Source organism: Argopecten irradians, chromosome 3 (assembly GCF_041381155.1).
Source record: "Argopecten irradians isolate NY chromosome 3, Ai_NY, whole genome shotgun sequence".
Lineage (NCBI taxonomy): Eukaryota > Metazoa > Mollusca > Bivalvia > Pectinida > Pectinidae > Argopecten > Argopecten irradians.
Window position 1 is genome coordinate 71,416,345 of NC_091136.1, and position 26,661 is coordinate 71,443,005.

The window sequence follows — 26,661 nt, forward strand, 5'->3', positions numbered from 1 at the left end:
GGGCACACACTTAAGTGCCCTTGTGTAAAAATTCCTCCACACTTTGTACAAGGTCCATTCACAAAAGTTTTAACACCACTGTATCGCACAAATTCATGTCTCCTGTGAGCCTGACCCATTGCTGTAGAAACTTGGGGAATATTCTCTTCCATCGCTTGGCTTTTCGGAGAGTACGAAGATCGATCTGCAGCTAAAGAGTGCAGAAACCGGTTCTCACACCAAATTGTCACAGGGTGAATGACAATGAGGAGACGACACCGAAATTCTGTTACTGAATCTTTTATTTACGATAATTTAGCACTGTCTTTCCTGGTCTATTATCAAGGAATTATCCACAATACATAAGTCCAAGAATATACATTACACACAAAAGTCCTCAAGTACAGTATAGGTAAAATTAATCATCCAATATGGTAACGATACGTTGTCCAAATTAACTACAGTATTTTACGTGAGACGGTCACTACTGTGATCCGAAATCTGACATAATTTTCTAAAACATTCTAATTTATACAAGATCAACGAAATTCCCAACATACAGTATAAAACTATTTCCATTGGTCAAACAACCAATTAAGTGGGAGTTGTTAACCCTTTACTGTTTACCCCTAGAGCTGGACAAGTTATTGACATGTCTAAACAATTAATACGTCTGGCAGGTTTAACTTATATTCTTAATTACCCCTAAGCAACTCTAACACTATGAGTATACATAATAGCCCTAAGTACTGCGAATATAATGCGAACATTTCTCATCTGCCAACGTTTAATCTCTTCAACTCTACTTCCCACAAAATACCGGATATATCTACCTTCAGGAAATTTGTTTTAATTGTATATTATTCATTATTATAAAATACCACACAAATCAATGAAACTAAATGTGACCCTTGTCACACTTGCCCACCGTTAAAATCTTGTTTGCTCCTGCAAACTTTCTGAAGACGGGTCCAACTTTTTGACATATTCTAAAAAAATTAATAAAAATATAGCAATGATATTGGAATGTCCATGGAAGGTCCTAAGTCGAAAGAGTTATTCACATTAGTTCTTTATTAAAGTTGTTACCGGTACCGTCCGCGTGACTAGCTGTGACACGGTTGGGGAATTAGCTGAACTATTTTAGCTTCACCGTGACACGCAGTGTACCTTTTAAATATAAAGAGAAGTCTTGAATCAAGTCCAAAGTTTATTGCTGTCGTCGAAAGAGTGAAGTTACAAATACAAATACATTTATTAATAATGAAGTTATTGAATTGATGTACAAAGAAAATGTTTACATTTAACAAACAGATGATCTTACATCGAATAATAAAAACAGCAACATAATATTATATATTAGTGCCTAACGCTTATGATTCATGATCGGTTTATTATGATAAACACGGTAACTTTGCTTAGCGCTTACAAGTCTAAATAATTCCTATAAAATTGAATAAAAATGACAAATAGATCATTCTAATGAATCGTGGCAACATAAATAAATATTTCACGATTCATAACACATATACTCCCTGATAAAACAAAACTAAACTATAAAAGCCCTTTTCCTAATTTGCAAAAAGCCGAAAGTCTTGTTGCGGAAGTCAGTTATGCGTATGTAATATTATAAAAAGAGAGGGATAATTATGTCCGGAATTAACAAAACAAATGTTAAACCATTAGTTATAAAATATCCGGAATAAGACAAATGATATTATAAAAAGATACAGATAATTATGTCCGGAATTAATTAAATAATTGATAAACAATTAGTTATCAAATATCCGAAATAAAACACATGATCTATAATGTATTTACAGAATATTCAGAACTATTTACAACATATTACTGATTGTCAAAAAATATAAAAATTAAGCTATTTTTCAATAACCTTTATCTTTAACCTTTATAACAAAAATGCTATATTAATTCTGCTATCAAGAATCATTACGAATTAATATACATTTAAGATAAATACCATTATCAAAAAATAGAAATAATTTACACATAAAATTATATGTATAAATATAAAGCAATCAAGGAATGTTCTTACCTTTTAAATATAAAGAGAAGTCTTGAATCAAGTCCAAAGTTTATTGCTGTCGTCGAAAGAGTGAAGGACAACAGCTTGGACCAGACTATATCAAGATTCTCAGAACTTTCCTTGACCAATCAAAACTGGGTTTACATTCCATTATTTGGATTTTAAAAGAGAATTATAATAATTAGCCAATGAGGACAAGCTGACCGATACAAAACGTGGCAAGGTCCGGTGACCAATACAGAACCTTAGGGTAAGATTAAATTAACTAGAACCGAAGGCAAGTTTCCGTAACTAAAGTTTAGGGCTGCTTTGATGATGGCTATTAACATGCCATACGCATCCCTAGGCGAGGAATCGCTTCCTTTTTGAAGTCGAAAATAAAATCTTTCACAACGGAGATGACGTCGTTGTGATATATTTCGATTAAAAGGACGAACTCCAAAGACGCAGAATATTTTTCCAAATGTGAATTTATTAAATGTAACTTCCTAGAAGTCGGTAGGCGATTCCCGGAGTATCCGAAAATCGACCCGTGTCGTCCGAGCTCTAGACCCTAACTAACTCATCACAAAGCATAACACATATGATTATATAACAATATCAAAAACACGGAAGATAAACAGATCTAGATGGCATTTAGAATTCAAGTGTCAGTGGTCTTACAGGTGAATTAATTGTCCAATGTCCTTGGGGATACGTGTCACACCTGGTTGGACCGGTCTCCTTAATACTTCTCGGTTAACACCACACAATAAATAGATATAATTACTACTCAGAATTAAGTCAACAACAATAAATCAAAGAGTTAAGAATAGCAATATAGAAAGTAAATGAATTGATCATAGAATTTCAGTACAATATTATTACACAATATTAAAATGATTTAGCAAAATTTGGTAATCAAAAGTCTCGAATGATATAATAAACCAAATGTACACAAATGTTCTAATAAGCACTTTTTCCTTATGAAATTTCCCTCCGGCTTCGAAAAATGTCGCGTCCCGCGACTCTTTTAACGATAATATGTGCCAGGTCTGTTATTTCTACTGTGTCCTCTTACTCGGCCGGAATTCCAATTATTACAACAAACACTCGTGGGTGGTTGCGTTGATTGTAGCGTTTCCAGTTGTCTCTTTAGATCATATATTTGCGTTTTCAACGTATTGTTTGATGCTATATAAATTTTGTTTTGAAGGTTAATGTCGTCCAGTTGGTGTGATTTATGCTTTAAATCCATAATTTCATACTTTTGTTTTTGAATTAGGTCCGAAAAGGTTTTCTTATCTTCCTCGCTGTTTCGAACGATGTCCAGCGCTGAGTCCAGCTGTTTGTTTGACTCGGATATTTCTTCCCGTAGTCTCGAATTCTCCATTCGTAATATGGCTAGTTCTTCACTAAATGAGATGCACTCACACTGTTGGGAACATTTCTGCTGTAATCCATCCTTAGAAAGTTTTTCGCACTCTTCTGATAGTTTAGAAACTTGCTGCCGAAGTTTTGCTATTATTTTTTGATCTGCTATTCCATTCCAGTTACATATGTTAGATATTTCATTGTCCGAAATAGTTGAAAATGGTAGCATACCTTGAAGACTTTTCCTCTCTTTGAAAGCTGATATTCTTTCCTTGTCTCTCCTCTTTTTGGCGCGGGATTTACACTTGTTCCTTCTCTGTTTCTCGTGTCGATGCAACATCCCAGACAGTTGCGGATACGTAGCGTCTCTGTTATTTTGAATTCCGGCGTCCCTGCCGTTCTGAATTCCCGTTTGATTCCTCGAATCGATTGTCCTTAGACCATTATGACGCCTACTTGTTTTGAAACGAAACTCACTTGAGAAACAGTTCCTAGAAAAGTGTCCAATTTTTCCACACTTGAAGCACTGGGATAATAAAGCAGGACATACACTAAGATGACCATAACTAAAGGTGAGGCCACAACGGGTACAATTTCTGTTACTCGGTAAGGTCCAGCTGCTTCGTCCAGTTCCGGTAGGATTCCAGAATTGCTGAGGAGTGCATCTTTGATAGAAAGTCGTCATCTTGGGAATCTCTCGCTTGGCTCTTCATGTACTTGGAAAGCGTACCCAGCTAAAAAGTGGGTACAACCCGGATAGCTCCACCAATCTTTCACAACGGAGATGACGTCGTTGTGATATATTTCGATTAAAAGGACGAACTCCAAAGACGCAGAATATTTTTCCAAATGTGAATTTATTAAATGTAACTTCCTAGAAGTCGGTAGGCGATTCCCGGAGTATCCGAAAATCGACCCGTGTCGTCCGAGCTCTAGACCCTAACTAACTCATCACAAAGCATAACACATATGATTATATAACAATATCAAAAACACGGAAGATAAACAGATCTAGATGGCATTTAGAATTCAAGTGTCAGTGGTCTTACAGGTGAATTAATTGTCCAATGTCCTTGGGGATACGTGTCACACCTGGTTGGACCGGTCTCCTTAATACTTCTCGGTTAACACCACACAATAAATAGATATAATTACTACTCAGAATTAAGTCAACAACAATAAATCAAAGAGTTAAGAATAGCAATATAGAAAGTAAATGAATTGATCATAGAATTTCAGTACAATATTATTACACAATATTAAAATGATTTAGCAAAATTTGGTAATCAAAAGTCTCGAATGATATAATAAACCAAATGTACACAAATGTTCTAATAAGCACTTTTTCCTTATGAAAGTATTAAGGATCTTTTTCAAATTTCATGTTTAGAAAGTCATCTTTCTTTATTCTAATAGATGGACTTGTTGCTGTGGTTCAAATTCAACATGTGAGATTCATACTTAATGAACCTTTCTGGAATTTTATAAGTACAACATGTATCTCTCTCTTTACTCTTGTTGTGTATAATGCACCAATTGGAAAACGCGGTAGTCGACAACTTGAAGTTCGTTACCATGTAGACATACAATTATCAAATATCTTGTTCGATATAGACATTTTGATAATCATTTTTAACATAGGATTGTATTTATTAATGCTCATTTTTTGAGACAGATAAGATTACAAAATAATGAATATTTGGCTATCTTGAAATTATTTGACTACCACGGTGCTTGACACGCATTTGACATTCAGGGGTGCATGATCTGCTATCCGCTTATTTTTATGTGATGTCATAATTTTTGTGCCATCGATCACAGAAAATGGCTGTTTCGTCCTTGACGATATTGATTTTTTTCTTTATAGATACAAATATCTTGGGATGTTATCATATAAGTGTTATCAAATGAAAATATATTCATTAAATTGCATTCAGTTGACAATTAGGGGAGTATGAATGCCAACTGGACATCTGTTAATTCAACATGAAGCGCTAAAGATATTGGACCAACATGTTAAATTGACCGATTTGTAAATCCAATGGTAAACGTCACGATATCTCTTGGCCCTCTTGCATGTTATCAACTGATTTGCTTTTATAATTTGTTTGCATATGATCATTTGTGCTATTGTTGTTAAGTTATATTCTAAGTACCTTTTCAATCGTTATTGTGTGTTAAGTCTGTGGAGAAATTATTAGTGAACTGACATGTAGAACTGTACTAACGCTATCAGCTAAAAACCCTCAGTGATCCTGTGTATCATGTACATATTCACGTATTTCTGTAGCTTATAGATCAGTGTGCTTTTCCTTTTGTTTACATCTTTAAGTTTTATGTAGTTTCTTGTATATAATTACTTTAACACAGAAACGTACTTCAAAATAGTACAATGGTACTCCATGGAGATGTAATTTGTCTGCTTGGTAAGGATTGCCTCAGTTCTACTTTGCTTCAGCAAACATTCCACGCAAAGACAATGCAAGAACAAATGGGTGTGTACAAATACATGTATAGACAAAAACGAAACAATATACAGTGTACGAATAACCAAAGTATTCAGCAAAAATAAAAATAAAAAAATAGTTACGATAATAGTTAATGATGTATCATGTATCTCGGTAGTATTTCCTCTTTACCTGAATGATTAGTTAGGGAAAACAACGCTGCAATATTTCAGCAATCTTTACGAAGCGACAAACCAATTAAAAATCTTTGGATGTGACCGTTACCCTGTGAACGACATCCTTTTTAAAAACAACAAACCACCAACTAGGTTATACAGGTATGTCACTTTTGTAGCGGATAAAATGAACGATAGCTACTACTTGAAATATAAGGTATTTTATATCAGTAAATAACAATAAAGTTAAAAAAAAATACACTTGACATATTAGCCACGCTTTGGGAAAAAAGACGGACGGATGATGAGCAATAGACGAAAAGCGATTTCAATAGCTCGTGAACCAATTGCTGATAGGGGGTTAAAAAGTCGTCTTTCAAGATCAGATAAATTCAATAAAAGTATTTTGGCGACTTATCCACAGTTTTCGTAACTTTGGATGTGACCGTTACCCATAAAGTTCTAAGTGTGACCGATATCACTTTCATAATTTCTAATTAAGCACCGTATATGATTCTCCACTAGCAGATATAATGAATGAAATATTTTCTTCCAACAGTCATTTATTACATATTAGTAAACGGGAGAGTTTTGTGGCAGCAAAATTTATTTATTTGCAATTTATAACGTTTTAGTGAATAAAATGTGACCGATATCTCTGCTGTCTGAAAATATTGCGTCGAGGTGTTTGCATAATCTGAGCTAGTTTGACGATATCTTATAGTTTCACAGAGTCTCAAACAATACACTGTCTTTGACGCACGATAGGTTTAGAAGATGCATTGCTTTTATGTCATAATTTTACCCGATTTTCATCTTGAAGCGGGCGTTTTTTTCATTGTTTTTGTGTTACTGATATCACTTCCGGTGACATAGGTTGTCCCCATTGATACAATGTGATATAATAGAGACTGTATTGACAGTAAGTCCAGTACCAAAAATGTCCATGTTTACAGTATTACTGAAGTTTAATGGAACATACAATGTGATATAATACAGACTGTATTGACAGTACTGAAGTTTAATGGAACATACAATGTGATATAATACAGACTGTATTGACAGTAAGTCCAGTACCAAAAATGTCCATGTTTACAGTATTACTGAAGTTTAATGGAACATACAATGTGATATAATACAGACTGTATTGACAGTACTGAAGTTTAATGGAACATACAATGTGATATAATACAGACTGTATTGACAGTACTGAAGTTTAATGGAACATACAATGTGATATAATACAGACTGTATTGACAGTACTGAAGTTTAATGGAACATACAATGTGATATAATACAGACTGTATTGACAGTAAGTCCAGTACCAAAAATGTCCATGTTTACAGTATTACTGAAGTTTAATGGAACATACAATGTGATATAATAGAGACTGTATTGACAGTACTGAAGTTTAATGGAACATACAATGTGATATAATACAGACTGTATTGGCAGTAAGTCCAGTACCAAAAATGTCCATGTTTACAGTTTTACTTACGCATTCATGCATCTCCAATGGATACCCCGTCAAAATACTTTTATTGAATTGATCTTTTAAACCCACCATCAGCAAATGGTTGGCGAGCTATAAAAATAGCCTTCCCCCCATTGCTCGTCATCCGTCCGTCTTTTATTTCTGTTATTTCTCTGAAAGTACTGGAGGGGTTTCATATGTAGATCCAGTTATGTATAATATATTTCGGAATCAATCCGAAATCGATTTATTTCGATACCGTTACATGTATTTGCCAGAGAGTATTAAGGATCTTTTTTTTCAAATTTCATGTTTAGAAAGTCATCTTTCTTGATTCTAATAGATGGACTTGTTGCTGTGGTTCAAATTCAACATGTGAGCTTAATACTTAATGAACCTTTCTGGAATTTTATAAGTTCAACATGTATCTCTCTCTTTACTCTTGTTGTGTATAATGCACCAATTGGAAAACGCGGTAGTCGACAACTTGAAGTTCGTTACCATGTAGACATACAATTATCAAATATCTTGTTCGATATAGACATTTTGATAATCATTTTTAACATAGGATTGTATTTATTAATGCTCATTTTTTGAGACAGATAAGATTACAAAATAATGAATATTTGGCTATCTTGAAATTATTTGACTACCACGGTGCTTGACACGCATTTGACATTCAGGGGTGCATGATCTGCTATCCGCTTATTTTTATGTGATGTCATAATTTTTGTGCCATCGATCACAGAAAATGGCTGTTTCGTCCTTGACGATATTGATTTTTTTCTTTATAGATACAAATATCTTGGGATGTTATCATATAAGTGTTATCAAATGAAAATATATTCATTAAATTGCATTCAGTTGACAATTAGGGGAGTATGAATGCCAACTGGTCATCTGTTAATTCAACATGAAGCGCTAAAGATATTGGACCAACATGTTAAATTGACCGATTTGTAAATCCAATGGTAAACGTCACGATATCTCTTGGCCCTCTTGCATGTTATCAACTGATTTGCTTTTATAATTTGTTTGCATATGATCATTTGTGCTATTGTTGTTAAGTTATATTCTAAGTACCTTTTCAATCGTTATTGTGTGTTAAGTCTGTGGAGAAATTATTAGTGAACTGACATGTAGAACTGTGCTAACGCTATCAGCTAAAAACCCTCAGTGATCCTGTGTATCATGTACATATTCACGTATTTCTGTAGCTTATAGATCAGTGTGCTTTTCCTTTTGTTTACATCTTTAAGTTTTATGTAGTTTCTTGTATATAATTACTTTAACACAGAAACGTACTTCAAAATAGTACAATGGTACTCCATGGAGATGTAATTTGTCTGCTTGGTAAGGATTGCCTCAGTTCTACTTTGCTTCAGCAAACATTCCACGCAAAGACAATGCAAGAACAAATGCGTATGTATAAATACATGTATAGACAAAAACGAAACAATATACAGTGTACGAATAACCAAAGTATTCAGCAAAAATAAAAATAAAAAAATAGTTACGATAATAGTTAATGATGTATCATGTATCTCGGTAGTATTTCCTCTTTACCTGAATGATTAGTTAGGGAAAACAACGCTGCAATATTTCAGCAATCTTTACGAAGCGACAAACCAATTAAAAATCTTTGGATGTGACCGTTACCCTGTGAACGACATCCTTTTTAAAAACAACAAACCACCAACTAGGTTATACAGGTATGTCACTTTTGTAGCGGTTAAAATGAACGATAGCTACTACTTGAAATATAAGGTATTTTATATCAGTAAATAACAATAAAGTTAAAAAAATACACTTGACATATTAGCCACGCTTTGGGAAAAAAGACGGACGGATGATGAGCAATAGACGAAAAGCGATTTCAATAGCTCGTGAACCAATTGCTGATAGGGGGTTAAAAAGTCGTCTTTCAAGATCAGATAAATTCAATAAAAGTATTTTGGCGACTTATCCACAGTTTTCGTAACTTTGGATGTGACCGTTACCCATAAAGTTCTAAGTGTGACCGATATCACTTTCATAATTTCTAATTAAGCACCGTATATGATTCTCCACTAGCAGATATAATGAATGAAATATTTTTTTCCAACAGTCATGTATTACATATTAGTAAACGGGAGAGTTTTGTGGCAGCAAAATTTATTTATTTGCAATTTATAACGTTTTAGTGAATAAAATGTGACCGATATCTCTGCTGTCTGAAAATATTGCGTCGAGGTGTTTGCATAATCTGAGCTAGTTTGACGATATCTTATAGTTTCACAGAGTCTCAAACAATACACTGTCTTTGACGCACGATAGGTTTAGAAGATGCATTGCTTTTATGTCATAATTTTACCCGATTTTCATCTTGAAGCGGGCGTTTTTTTCATTGTTTTTGTGTTACTGATATCACTTCCGGTGACATAGGTTGTCCCCATTGATACAATGTGATATAATAGAGACTGTATTGACAGTAAGTCCAGTACCAAAAATGTCCATGTTTACAGTATTACTGAAGTTTAATGGAACATACAATGTGATATAATACAGACTGTATTGACAGTACTGAAGTTTAATGGAACATACAATGTGATATAATACAGACTGTATTGACAGTAAGTCCAGTACCAAAAATGTCCATGTTTACAGTATTACTGAAGTTTAATGGAACATACAATGTGATATAATACAGACTGTATTGACAGTACTGAAGTTTAATGGAACATACAATGTGATATAATACAGACTGTATTGACAGTACTGAAGTTTAATGGAACATACAATGTGATATAATACAGACTGTATTGACAGTACTGAAGTTTAATGGAACATACAATGTGATATAATACAGACTGTATTGACAGTAAGTCCAGTACCAAAAATGTCCATGTTTACAGTATTACTGAAGTTTAATGGAACATACAATGTGATATAATAGAGACTGTATTGACAGTACTGAAGTTTAATGGAACATACAATGTGATATAATACAGACTGTATTGGCAGTAAGTCCAGTACCAAAAATGTCCATGTTTACAGTTTTACTTACGCATTCATGCATCTCCAATGGATACCCCGTCAAAATACTTTTATTGAATTGATCTTTTAAACCCACCATCAGCAAATGGTTGGCGAGCTATAAAAATAGCCTTCCCCCCATTGCTCGTCATCCGTCCGTCTGTTATTTCTGTTATTTCTCTGAAAGTACTGGAGGGGTTTCATATGTAGATCCAGTTATGTATAATATATTTCGGAATCAATCCGAAATCGATTTATTTTCAATACCGTTACATGTATTTGCCAGAGAGTATTAAGGATCTTTTTCAAATTTCATGTTTAGAAAGTCATCTTTCTTGATTCTAATAGATGGACTTGTTGCTGTGGTTCAAATTCAACATGTGAGCTTCATACTTAATGAACCTTTCTGGAATTTTATAAGTACAACATGTATCTCTCTCTTTACTCTTGTTGTGTATAATGCACCAATTGGAAAACGCGGTAGTCGACAACTTGAAGTTCGTTACCATGTAGACATACAATTATCAAATATCTTGTTCGATATAGACATTTTGATAATCATTTTTAACATAGGATTGTATTTATTAATGCTCATTTTTTGAGACAGATAAGATTACAAAATAATGAATATTTGGCTATCTTGAAATTATTTGACTACCACGGTGCTTGACACGCATTTGACATTCAGGGGTGCATGATCTGCTATCCGCTTATTTTTATGTGATGTCATAATTTTTGTGCCATCGATCACAGAAAATGGCTGTTTCGTCCTTGACGATATTGATTTTTTTCTTTATAGATACAAATATCTTGGGATGTTATCATATAAGTGTTATCAAATGAAAATATATTCATTAAATTGCATTCAGTTGACAATTAGGGGAGTATGAATGCCAACTGGACATCTGTTAATTCAACATGAAGCGCTAAAGATATTGGACCAACATGTTAAATTGACCGATTTGTAAATCCAATGGTAAACGTCACGATATCTCTTGGCCCTCTTGCATGTTATCAACTGATTTGCTTTTATAATTTGTTTGCATATGATCATTTGTGCTATTGTTGTTAAGTTATATTCTAAGTACCTTTTCAATCGTTATTGTGTGTTAAGTCTGTGGAGAAATTATTAGTGAACTGACATGTAGAACTGTGCTAACGCTATCAGCTAAAAACCCTCAGTGATCCTGTGTATCATGTACATATTCACGTATTTCTGTAGCTTATAGATCAGTGTGCTTTTCCTTTTGTTTACATCTTTAAGTTTTATGTAGTTTCTTGTATATAATTACTTTAACACAGAAACGTACTTCAAAATAGTACAATGGTACTCCTGGAGATGTAATTTGTCTGCTTGGTAAGGGTTGCCTCAGTTCTACTTTGCTTCAGCAAACATTCCACGCAAAGACAATGCAAGAACAAATGGGTGTGTACAAATACATGTATAGACAAAAACGAAACAATATACAGTGTACGAATAACCAAAGTATTCAGCAAAAATAAAAATAAAAAAATAGTTACGATAATAGTTAATGATGTATCATGTATCTCGGTAGTATTTCCTCTTTACCTGAATGATTAGTTAGGGAAAACAACGCTGCAATATTTCAGCAATCTTTACGAAGCGACAAACCATTTCAAAATCTTTGGATGTGACCGTTACCCTGTGAACGACATCCTTTTTAAAAACAACAAACCACCAACTAGGTTATACAGGTATGTCACTTTTGTAGCGGATAAAATGAACGATAGCTACTACTTGAAATATAAGGTATTTTATATCAGTAAATAACAATAAAGTTAAAAAAAAATACACTTGACATATTAGCCACGCTTTGGGAAAAAAGACGGACGGATGATGAGCAATAGACGAAAAGCGATTTCAATAGCTCGTGAACCAATTGCTGATAGGGGGTTAAAAAGTCGTCTTTCAAGATCAGATAAATTCAATAAAAGTATTTTGGCGTCTTATCCACAGTTTTCGTAACTTTGGATGTGACCGTTACCCCTAAAGTTCTAAGTGTGACCGATATCACTTTCATAATTTCTAATTAAGCACCGTATATGATTCTCCACTAGCAGATATAATGAATGAAATATTTTCTTCCAACAGTCATATATTACATATTAGTAAACGGGACAGTTTTGTGGCAGCAAAATTTATTTATTTGCAATTTATAACGTTTTAGTGAATAAAATGTGACCGATATCTCTGCTGTCTGAAAATATTGCGTCGAGGTGTTTGCATAATCTGAGCTAGTTTGACGATATCTTATAGTTTCACAGAGTCTCAAACAATACACTGTCTTTGACGCACGATAGGTTTAGAAGATGCATTGCTTTTATGTCATAATTTTACCCGATTTTCATCTTGAAGCGGGCGTTTTTTTCATTGTTTTTGTGTTACTGATATCACTTCCGGTGACATAGGTTGTCCCCATTGATACAATGTGATATAATAGAGACTGTATTGACAGTAAGTCCAGTACCAAAAATGTCCATGTTTACAGTATTACTGAAGTTTAATGGAACATACAATGTGATATAATACAGACTGTATTGACAGTACTGAAGTTTAATGGAACATACAATGTGATATAATACAGACTGTATTGACAGTAAGTCCAGTACCAAAAATGTCCATGTTTACAGTTTTACTTACGCATAATGGAACATACAATGTGATATAATACAGACTGTATTGACAGTACTGAAGTTTAATGGAACATACAATGTGATATAATACAGACTGTATTGACAGTACTGAAGTTTAATGGAACATACAATGTGATATAATACAGACTGTATTGACAGTACTGAAGTTTAATGGAACATACAATGTGATATAATACAGACTGTATTGACAGTAAGTCCAGTACCAAAAATGTCCATGTTTACAGTATTACTGAAGTTTAATGGAACATACAATGTGATATAATACAGACTGTATTGACAGTACTGAAGTTTAATGGAACATACAATGTGATATAATACAGACTGTATTGACAGTAAGTCCAGTACCAAAAATGTCCATGTTTACAGTTTTACTTACGCATTCATGCATCTCCAATGGATACCCCGTCAAAATACTTTTATTGAATTGATCTTTTAAACCCATCATCAGCAAATGGTTGGCGAGCTATAAAAATAGCCTTCCCCCCATTGCTCGTCATCCGTCCGTCTTTTATTTCTGTTATTTCTCTGAAAGTACTGGAGGGGTTTCATATGTAGATCCAGTTATGTATAATATATTTCGGAATCAATCCGAAATCGATTTATTTCGATACCGTTACATGTATTTGCCAGAGAGTATTAAGGATCTTTTTCAAATTTCATGTTTAGAAAGTCATCTTTCTTGATTCTAATAGATGGACTTGTTGCTGTGGTTCAAATTCAACATGTGAGCTTCATACTTAATGAACCTTTCTGGAATTTTATAAGTACAACATGTATCTCTCTCTTTACTCTTGTTGTGTATAATGCACCAATTGGAAAACGCGGTAGTCGACAACTTGAAGTTCGTTACCATGTAGACATACAATTATCAAATATCTTGTTCGATATAGACATTTTGATAATCATTTTTAACATAGGATTGTATTTATTAATGCTCATTTTTTGAGACAGATAAGATTACAAAATAATGAATATTTGGCTATCTTGAAATTATTTGACTACCACGGTGCTTGACACGCATTTGACATTCAGGGGTGCATGATCTGCTATCCGCTTATTTTTATGTGATGTCATAATTTTTGTGCCATCGATCACAGAAAATGGCTGTTTCGTCCTTGACGATATTGATTTTTTTCTTTATAGATACAAATATCTTGGGATGTTATCATATAAGTGTTATCAAATGAAAATATATTCATTAAATTGCATTCAGTTGACAATTAGGGGAGTATGAATGCCAACTGGTCATCTGTTAATTCAACATGAAGCGCTAAAGATATTGGACCAACATGTTAAATTGACCGATTTGTAAATCCAATGGTAAACGTCACGATATCTCTTGGCCCTCTTGCATGTTATCAACTGATTTGCTTTTATAATTTGTTTGCATATGATCATTTGTGCTATTGTTGTTAAGTTATATTCTAAGTACCTTTTCAATCGTTATTGTGTGTTAAGTCTGTGGAGAAATTATTAGTGAACTGACATGTAGAACTGTGCTAACGCTATCAGCTAAAAACCCTCAGTGATCCTGTGTATCATGTACATATTCACGTATTTCTGTAGCTTATAGATCAGTGTGCTTTTCCTTTTGTTTACATCTTTAAGTTTTATGTAGTTTCTTGTATATAATTACTTTAACACAGAAACGTACTTCAAAATAGTACAATGGTACTCCATGGAGATGTAATTTGTCTGCTTGGTAAGGATTGCCTCAGTTCTACTTTGCTTCAGCAAACATTCCACGCAAAGACAATGCAAGAACAAATGCGTATGTATAAATACATGTATAGACAAAAACGAAACAATATACAGTGTACGAATAACCAAAGTATTCAGCAAAAATAAAAAAAAAAAAAATAGTTACGATAATAGTTAATGATGTATCATGTATCTCGGTAGTATTTCCTCTTTACCTGAATGATTAGTTAGGGAAAACAACGCTGCAATATTTCAGCAATCTTTACGAAGCGACAAACCAATTAAAAATCTTTGGATGTGACCGTTACCCTGTGAACGACATCCTTTTTAAAAACAACAAACCACCAACTAGGTTATACAGGTATGTCACTTTTGTAGCGGATAAAATGAACGATAGCTACTACTTGAAATATAAGGTATTTTATATCAGTAAATAACAATAAAGTTAAAAAAAAATACACTTGACATATTAGCCACGCTTTGGGAAAAAAGACGGACGGATGATGAGCAATAGACGAAAAGCGATTTCAATAGCTCGTGAACCAATTGCTGATAGGGGGTTAAAAAGTCGTCTTTCAAGATCAGATAAATTCAATAAAAGTATTTTGGCGTCTTATCCACAGTTTTCGTAACTTTGGATGTGACCGTTACCCCTAAAGTTCTAAGTGTGACCGATATCACTTTCATAATTTCTAATTAAGCACCGTATATGATTCTCCACTAGCAGATATAATGAATGAAATATTTTCTTCCAACAGTCATATATTACATATTAGTAAACGGGACAGTTTTGTGGCAGCAAAATTTATTTATTTGCAATTTATAACGTTTTAGTGAATAAAATGTGACCGATATCTCTGCTGTCTGAAAATATTGCGTCGAGGTGTTTGCATAATCTGAGCTAGTTTGACGATATCTTATAGTTTCACAGAGTCTCAAACAATACACTGTCTTTGACGCACGATAGGTTTAGAAGATGCATTGCTTTTATGTCATAATTTTACCCGATTTTCATCTTGAAGCGGGCGTTTTTTTAATTGTTTTTGTGTTACTGATATCACTTCCGGTGACATAGGTTGTCCCCATTGATACAATGTGATATAATAGAGACTGTATTGACAGTAAGTCCAGTACCAAAAATGTCCATGTTTACAGTATTACTGAAGTTTAATGGAACATACAATGTGATATAATACAGACTGTATTGACAGTACTGAAGTTTAATGGAACATACAATGTGATATAATACAGACTGTATTGACAGTAAGTCCAGTACCAAAAATGTCCATGTTTACAGTATTACTGAAGTTTAATGGAACATACAATGTGATATAATACAGACTGTATTGACAGTACTGAAGTTTAATGGAACATACAATGTGATATAATACAGACTGTATTGACAGTACTGAAGTTTAATGGAACATACAATGTGATATAATACAGACTGTATTGACAGTACTGAAGTTTAATGGAACATACAATGTGATATAATACAGACTGTATTGACAGTAAGTCCAGTACCAAAAATGTCCATGTTTACAGTATTACTGAAGTTTAATGGAACATACAATGTGATATAATAGAGACTGTATTGACAGTACTGAAGTTTAATGGAACATACAATGTGATATAATACAGACTGTATTGACAGTAAGTCCAGTACCAAAAATGTCCATGTTTACAGTTTTACTTACGCATTCATGCATCTCCAATGGATACCCCGTCAAAATACTTTTATTGAATTGATCTTTTAAACCCACCATCAGCAAATGGTTGGCGAGCTATAAAAATAGCCTTCCCCCCATTGCTCGTCATCCGTCCGTCTGTTATTTCTGTTATTTTTCTGAAAGTACTGGAGGGGTTTCATATGTAGATCCAGTTATGTATAATATATTTCGGAATCAATCCGAAATCGATTTATTTCGATACCGTTACATGTATTTGCCAGAGAGTATTAAGGATCTTTTTCAAATTTCATGTTTAGAAAGTCATCTTTCTTTATTCTAATAGATGGACTTGTTGCTGTGGTTCAAATTCAACATGTGAGATTCATACTTAATGAACCTTTCTGGAATTTTATAAGTACAACATGTATCTCTCTCTTTACTCTTGTTGTGTATAATGCACCAATTGGAAAACGCGGTAGTCGACAACTTGAAGTTCGTTACCATGTAGACATACAATTATCAAATATCTTGTTCGATATAGACATTTTGATAATCATTTTTAACATAGGATTGTATTTATTAATGCTCATTTTTTGAGACAGATAAGATTACAAAATAATGAATATTTGGCTATCTTGAAATTATTTGACTACCACGGTGCTTGACACGCATTTGACATTCAGGGGTGCATGATCTGCTATCCGCTTATTTTTATGTGATGTCATAATTTTTGTGCCATCGATCACAGAAAATGGCTGTTTCGTCCTTGACGATATTGATTTTTTTCTTTATAGATACAAATATCTTGGGATGTTATCATATAAGTGTTATCAAATGAAAATATATTCATTAAATTGCATTTAGTTGACAATTAGGGGAGTATGAATGCCAACTGGTCATCTGTTAATTCAACATGAAGCGCTAAAGATATTGGACCAACATGTTAAATTGACCGATTTGTAAATCCAATGGTAAACGTCACGATATCTCTTGGCCCTCTTGCATGTTATCAACTGATTTGCTTTTATAATTTGTTTGCATATGATCATTTGTGCTATTGTTGTTAAGTTATATTCTAAGTACCTTTTCAATCGTTATTGTGTGTTAAGTCTGTGGAGAAATTATTAGTGAACTGACATGTAGAACTGTGCTAACGCTATCAGCTAAAAACCCTCAGTGATCCTGTGTATCATGTACATATTCACGTATTTCTGTAGCTTATAGATCAGTGTGCTTTTCCTTTTGTTTACATCTTTAAGTTTTATGTAGTTTCTTGTATATAATTACTTTAACACAGAAACGTACTTCAAAATAGTACAATGGTACTCCATTGGAGATGTAATTTGTCTGCTTGGTAAGGATTGCCTCAGTTCTACTTTGCTTCAGCAAACATTCCACGCAAAGACAATGCAAGAACAAATGCGTATGTATAAATACATGTATAGACAAAAACGAAACAATATACAGTGTACGAATAACCAAAGTATTCAGCAAAAATAAAAATAAAAAAATAGTTACGATAATAGTTAATGATGTATCATGTATCTCGGTAGTATTTCCTCTTTACCTGAATGATTAGTTAGGGAAAACAAACGCTGCAATATTTCAGCAATCTTTACGAAGCGACAAACCATTTCAAAATCTTTGGATGTGACCGTTACCCTGTGAACGACATCCTTTTTAAAAACAACAAACCACCAACTAGGTTATACAGGTATGTCACTTTTGTAGCGGATAAAATGAACGATAGCTACTACTTGAAATATAAGGTATTTTATATCAGTAAATAACAATAAAGTTAAAAAAAATACACTTGACATATTAGCCACGCTTTGGGAAAAAAGACGGACGGATGATGAGCAATAGACGAAAAGCGATTTCAATAGCTCGTGAACCAATTGCTGATAGGGGGTTAAAAAGTCGTCTTTCAAGATCAGATAAATTCAATAAAAGTATTTTGGCGTCTTATCCACAGTTTTCGTAACTTTGGATGTGACCGTTACCCATAAAGTTCTAAGTGTGACCGATATCACTTTCATAATTTCTAATTAAGCACCGTATATGATTCTCCACTAGCAGATATAATGAATGAAATATTTTCTTCCAACAGTCATATATTACATATTAGTAAACGGGACAGTTTTGTGGCAGCAAAATTTATTTATTTGCAATTTATAACGTTTTAGTGAATAAAATGTGACCGTATATCTCTGCTGTCTGAAAATATTGCGTCGAGGTGTTTGCATAATCTGAGCTAGTTTGACGATATCTTATAGTTTCACAGAGAGTCTCAAACAATACACTGTCTTTGACGCACGATAGGTTTAGAAGATGCATTGCTTTTATGTCATAATTTTACCCGATTTTCATCTTGAAGCGGGCGTTTTTTTTCATTGTTTTTGTGTTACTGATATCACTTCCGGTGACATAGGTTGTCCCCATTGATACAATGTGATATAATAGAGACTGTATTGACAGTAAGTCCAGTACCAAAAATGTCCATGTTTACAGTATTACTGAAGTTTAATGGAACATACAATGTGATATAATACAGACTGTATTGACAGTACTGAAGTTTAATGGAACATACAATGTGATATAATACAGATACAGACTGTATTGACAGTAAGTCCAGTACCAAAAATGTCCCTGTTTACAGTATTACTGAAGTTTAATGGAACATACAATGTGATATAATACAGACTGTATTGACAGTACTGAAGTTTAATGGAACATACAATGTGATATAATACAGACTGTATTGACAGTACTGAAGTTTAATGGAACATACAATGTGATATAATACAGACTGTATTGACAGTACTGAAGTTTAATGGAACATACAATGTGATATAATACAGACTGTATTGACAGTAAGTCCAGTACCAAAAATGTCCATGTTTACAGTATTACTGAAGTTTAATGGAACATACAATGTGATATAATACAGACTGTATTGACAGTACTGAAGTTTAATGGAACATACAATGTGATATAATACAGACTGTATTGACAGTAAGTCCAGTACCAAAAATGTCCATGTTTACAGTTTTACTTACGCATTCATGCATCTCCAATGGATACCCCGTCAAAATACTTTTATTGAATTGATCTTTTAAACCCACCATCAGCAAATGGTTGGCGAGCTATAAAAATAGCCTTCCCCCCATTGCTCGTCATCCGTCCGTCTTTTATTTCTGTTATTTCTCTGAAAGTACTGGAGGGGTTTCATATGTAGATCCAGTTATGTATAATATATTTCGGAATCAATCCGAAATCGATTTATTTCAATACCGTTAATAAGCACTTTTTCCTTATGAAAGTATTAAGGATCTTTTTCAAATTTCATGTTTAGAAAGTCATCTTTCTTTATTCTAATAGATGGACTTGTTGCTGTGGTTCAAATTCAACATGTGAGATTCATACTTAATGAACCTTTCTGGAATTTTATAAGTACAACATGTATCTCTCTCTTTACTCTTGTTGTGTATAATGCACCAATTGGAAAACGCGGTAGTCGACAACTTGAAGTTCGTTACCATGTAGACATACAATTATCAAATATCTTGTTCGATATAGACATTTTGATAATCATTTTTAACATAGGATTGTATTTATTAATGCTCATTTTTTGAGACAGATAAGATTACAAAATAATGAATATTTGGCTATCTTGAAATTATTTGACTACCACGGTGCTTGACACGCATTTGACATTCAGGGGTGCATGATCTGCTATCCGCTTATTTTTATGTGATGTCATAATTTTTGTGCCATCGATCACAGAAAATGGCTGTTTCGTCCTTGACGATATTGATTTTTTTTTCTTTATAGATACAAATATCTTAGAATGTTATCATACAAGTGTTATCAAATGAAAATATATTCATTAAATTGCATTCAGTTGACAATTAGGGGAGTATGAATGCCAACTGGACATCTGTTAATTCAACATGAAGCGCTAAAGATATTGGACCAACATGTTAAATTGACCGATTTGTAAATCCAATGGTAAACGTCACGATATCTCTTGGCCCTCTTGCATGTTATCAACTGATTTGCTTTTATAATTTGTTTGCATATGATCATTTGTGCTATTGTTGTTAAGTTATATTCTAAGTACCTTTTCAATCGTTATTGTGTGTTAAGTCTGTGGAGAAATTATTAGTGAACTGACATGTAGAACTGTGCTAACGCTATCAGCTAAAAACCCTCAGTGATCCTGTGTATCATGTACATATTCACGTATTTCTGTAGCTTATAGATCAGTGTGCTTTTCCTTTTGTTTACATCTTTAAGTTTTATGTAGTTTCTTGTATATAATTACTTTAACACAGAAACGTACTTCAAAATAGTACAATGGTACTCCATGGAGATGTAATTTGTCTGCTTGGTAAGGATTGCCTCAGTTCTACTTTGCTTCAGCAAACATTCCACGCAAAGACAATGCAAGAACAAAAGGGTATGTACAAATACATGTATAGACAAAAACGAAACAATATACAGTGTACGAATAACCAAAGTATTCAGCAAAAAAAAAAAAAAAAAAATAGTTACGATAATAGTTAATGATGTATCATGTATCTCGGTAGTATTTCCTCTTTACCTGAATGATTAGTTAGGGAAAACAACGCTGCAATATTTCAGCAATCTTTACGAAGCGACAAACCAATTAAAAATCTTTGGATGTGACCGTTACCCTGTGAACGACATCCTTTTTAAAAACAACAAACCACCAACTAGGTTATACAGGTATGTCACTTTTGTAGCGGATAAAATGAACGATAGCTACTACTTGAAATATAAGGTATTTTATATCAGTAAATAACAATAAAGTTAAAAAAAAATACACTTGACATATTAGCCACGCTTTGGGAAAAAAGACGGACGGATGATGAGCAATAGACGAAAAGCGATTTCAATAGCTCGTGAACCAATTGCTGATAGGGGGTTAAAAAGTCGTCTTTCAAGATCAGATAAATTCAATAAAAGTATTTTGGCGACTTATCCACAGTTTTCGTAACTTTGGATGTGACCGTTACCCATAAAGTTCTAAGTGTGACCGATATCACTTTCATAATTTCTAATTAAGCACCGTATATGATTCTCCACTAGCAGATATAATGAATGAAATATTTTCTTCCAACAGTCATTTATTACATATTAGTAAACGGGAGAGTTTTGTGGCAGCAAAATTTATTTATTTGCAATTTATAACGTTTTAGTGAATAAAATGTGACCGATATCTCTGCTGTCTGAAAATATTGCGTCGAGGTGTTTGCATAATCTGAGCTAGTTTGACGATATCTTATAGTTTCACAGAGTCTCAAACAATACACTGTCTTTGACGCACGATAGGTTTAGAAGATGCATTGCTTTTATGTCATAATTTTACCCGATTTTCATCTTGAAGCGGGCGTTTTTTTCATTGTTTTTGTGTTACTGATATCACTTCCGGTGACATAGGTTGTCCCCATTGATACAATGATATAATAGAGACTGTATTGACAGTAAGTCCAGTACCAAAAATGTCCATGTTTACAGTATTACTGAAGTTTAATGGAACATACAATGTGATATAATAGAGACTGTATTGACAGTACTGAAGTTTAATGGAACATACAATGTGATATAATACAGACTGTATTGACAGTAAGTCCAGTACCAAAAATGTCCATGTTTACAGTATTACTGAAGTTTAATGGAACATACAATGTGATATAATACAGACTGTATTGACAGTACTGAAGTTTAATGGAACATACAATGTGATATAATACAGACTGTATTGACAGTACTGAAGTTTAATGGAACATACAATGTGATATAATACAGACTGTATTGACAGTACTGAAGTTTAATGGAACATACAATGTGATATAATACAGACTGTATTGACAGTAAGTCCAGTACCAAAAATGTCCATGTTTACAGTATTACTGAAGTTTAATGGAACATACAATGTGATATAATACAGACTGTATTGACAGTACTGAAGTTTAATGGAACATACAATGTGATATAATACAGACTGTATTGACAGTAAGTCCAGTACCAAAAATGTCCATGTTTACAGTTTTACTTACGCATTCATGCATCTCCAATGGATACCCCGTCAAAATACTTTTATTGAATTGATCTTTTAAACCCACCATCAGCAAATGGTTGGCGAGCTATAAAAATAGCCTTCCCCCCATTGCTCGTCATCCGTCCGTCTTTTATTTCTGTTATTTCTCTGAAAGTACTGGAGGGGTTTCATATGTAGATCCAGTTATGTATAATATATTTCGGAATCAATCCGAAATCGATTTATTTCGATACCGTTACATGTATTTGCCAGAGAGTATTAAGGATCTTTTTCAAATTTCATGTTTAGAAAGTCATCTTTCTTGATTCTAATAGATGGACTTGTTGCTGTGGTTCAAATTCAACATGTGAGCTTAATACTTAATGAACCTTTCTGGAATTTTATAAGTACAACATGTATCTCTCTCTTTACTCTTGTTGTGTATAATGCACCAATTGGAAAACGCGGTAGTCGACAACTTGAAGTTCGTTACCATGTAGACATACAATTATCAAATATCTTGTTCGATATAGACATTTTGATAATCATTTTTAACATAGGATTGTATTTATTAATGCTCATTTTTTGAGACAGATAAGATTACAAAATAATGAATATTTGGCTATCTTGAAATTATTTGACTACCACGGTGCTTGACACGCATTTGACATTCAGGGGTGCATGATCTGCTATCCGCTTATTTTTATGTGATGTCATAATTTTTGTGCCATCGATCACAGAAAATGGCTGTTTCGTCCTTGACGATATTGATTTTTTTCTTTATAGATACAAATATCTTGGGATGTTATCATATAAGTGTTATCAAATGAAAATATATTCATTAAATTGCATTCAGTTGACAATTAGGGGAGTATGAATGCCAACTGGTCATCTGTTAATTCAACATGAAGCGCTAAAGATATTGGACCAACATGTTAAATTGACCGATTTGTAAATCCAATGGTAAACGTCACGATATCTCTTGGCCCTCTTGCATGTTATCAACTGATTTGCTTTTATAATTTGTTTGCATATGATCATTTGTGCTATTGTTGTTAAGTTATATTCTAAGTACCTTTTCAATCGTTATTGTGTGTTAAGTCTGTGGAGAAATTATTAGTGAACTGACATGTAGAACTGTGCTAACGCTATCAGCTAAAAACCCTCAGTGATCCTGTGTATCATGTACATATTCACGTATTTCTGTAGCTTATAGATCAGTGTGCTTTTCCTTTTGTTTACATCTTTAAGTTTTATGTAGTTTCTTGTATATAATTACTTTAACACAGAAACGTACTTCAAAATAGTACAATGGTACTCCATGGAGATGTAATTTGTCTGCTTGGTAAGGATTGCCTCAGTTCTACTTTGCTTCAGCAAACATTCCACGCAAAGACAATGCAAGAACAAATGCGTATGTATAAATACATGTATAGACAAAAACGAAACAATATACAGTGTACGAATAACCAAAGTATTCAGCAAAAATAAAAATAAAAAAATAGTTACGATAATAGTTAATGATGTATCATGTATCTCGGTAGTATTTCCTCTTTACCTGAATGATTAGTTAGGGAAAACAACGCTGCAATATTTCAGCAATCTTTACGAAGCGACAAACCATTTCAAAATCTTTGGATGTGACCGTTACCCTGTGAACGACATCCTTTTTAAAAACAACAAACCACCAACTAGGTTATACAGGTATGTCACTTTTGTAGCGGATAAAATGAACGATAGCTACTACTTGAAATATAAGGTATTTTATATCAGTAAATAACAATAAAGTTAAAAAAAAAATACACTTGACATATTAGCCACGCTTTGGGAAAAAAGACGGACGGATGATGAGCAATAGACGAAAAGCGATTTCAATAGCTCGTGAACCAATTGCTGATAGGGGGTTAAAAAGTCGTCTTTCAAGATCAGATAAATTCAATAAAAGTATTTTGGCGTCTTATCCACAGTTTTCGTAACTTTGGATGTGACCGTTACCCATAAAGTTCTAAGTGTGACCGATATCACTTTCATAATTTCTAATTAAGCACCGTATATGATTCTCCACTAGCAGATATAATGAATGAAATATTTTCTTCCAACAGTCATATATTACATATTAGTAAACGGGACAGTTTTGTGGCAGCAAAATTTATTTATTTGCAATTTATAACGTTTTAGTGAATAAAATGTGACCGATATCCCTGCTGTCTGAAAATATTGTGTCGAGGTGTTTGCATAATCTGAGCTAGTTTGACGATATCTTATAGTTTCACAGAGTCTCAAACAATACACTGTCTTTGACGCACGATAGGTTTAGAAGATGCATTGCTTTTATGTCATAATTTTACCCGATTTTCATCTTGAAGCGGGCGTTTTTTTCATTGTTTTTGTGTTACTGATATCACTTCCGGTGACATAGGTTGTCCCCATTGATACAATGTGATATAATAGAGACTGTATTGACAGTAAGTCCAGTACCAAAAATGTCCATGTTTACAGTATTACTGAAGTTTAATGGAAATACAATGTGATATAATACAGACTGTATTGACAGTACTGAAGTTTAATGGAACATACAATGTGATATAATACAGACTGTATTGACAGTAAGTCCAGTACCAAAAATGTCCATGTTTACAGTATTACTGAAGTTTAATGGAACATACAATGTGATATAATACAGACTGTATTGACAGTACTGAAGTTTAATGGAACATACAATGTGATATAATAGAGAATGTATTGACAGTACTGAAGTTTAATGGAACATACAATGTGATATAATAGAGACTGTATTGACAGTACTGAAGTTTAATGGATACAATGTCTTTAATTTACAGAAGTTAATGATATAATAAGAACTGTATTGACAGTACTGAAGTTTAATGGAACATACAATGTGATATAATACAGACTGTATTGACAGTACTGAAGTTTAATGGAACATATACAATGTGATATAATACAGACTGTATTGAACATACAATGTGATATATAATACAGACTGTATTGACAGTAAGTGTACCAAAAATGTCCCTGTTTACAGTATTACTGAAGTTTAATGGAACATACAATGTGATATAATAAAGACTGTAAGACAGTTTACTGAAGAACTTTAATTAATGGATACATACAACTGTTCAGACTTTGATTATTACTGTAGACAGATACAGATTATAGAACTGTTTCAGACTTTACTATTTAAGACACAGATACAGTGATAGAACTGTTCAGACTTTACTATTAAGACACAGATACAATGATAGAACTGTTCAGACTTTACTATTAAGACACAGATACAGTGATAGAACTGTTCAGACTTTACTTATTAAGACACAGATACAGTGATAGAACTGTTCAGACTTTATTATTAAGACACAGATACAATGATAGAACTGTTCAGACTTTACTATTAAGACACAGATACAGTGATAGAACTGTTCAGACTTTACTATTAAGACACAGATACAGTAATAGAACTGTTCAGACTTTACTATTAAGACACAGATACAGTGATAGAACTGTTCAGACTTTACTATTAAGACACAGATACAATGATAGAACTGTTCAGACTTTATTATTAAGACACAGATACAGTGATAGAACTGTTCAGACTTTACTATTAAGACACAGATACAATGATAGAACTGTTCAGACTTTACTATTAAGACACAGATACAGTGATAGAACTGTTCAGACTTTATTATTAAGACAGATACAATGATAGAACTGTTCAGACTTTACTATTAAGACACAGATACAATGATAGAACTGTTCAGACTTTACTATTAAGACACAGATACAGTGATAGAACTGTTCAGACTTTACTATTAAGACACAGATACAGTGATAGAACTGTTCAGACTTTACTATTAAGACACAGATACAATGATAGAACTGTTCAGACTTTACTATTAAGACACAGATACAGTGATAGAACTGTTCAGACTTTACTATTAAGACACAGATACAGTGATAGAACTGTTCAAGACTTTACTATTAAGACACAGATACAATGATAGAACTGTTCAGACTTTACTATTAAGACACAGATAC

General features: G+C 33.3%; 1 protein-coding gene across 1 annotated transcript in view; it reads right to left on the reverse strand.

The window, feature by feature from the left end:
* Positions 1-3,038: 3,038 nt before the first annotated feature.
* Positions 3,039-26,661, reverse strand: part of LOC138319856 (uncharacterized) — a 43,436-nt gene continuing 19,813 nt past the window's right edge. The window contains exon 7 of the mRNA XM_069262987.1: positions 3,039-3,905. Coding sequence (XP_069119088.1) covers positions 3,039-3,905 — 867 coding nt within the window. The remainder of the gene's footprint in view (positions 3,906-26,661) is intronic.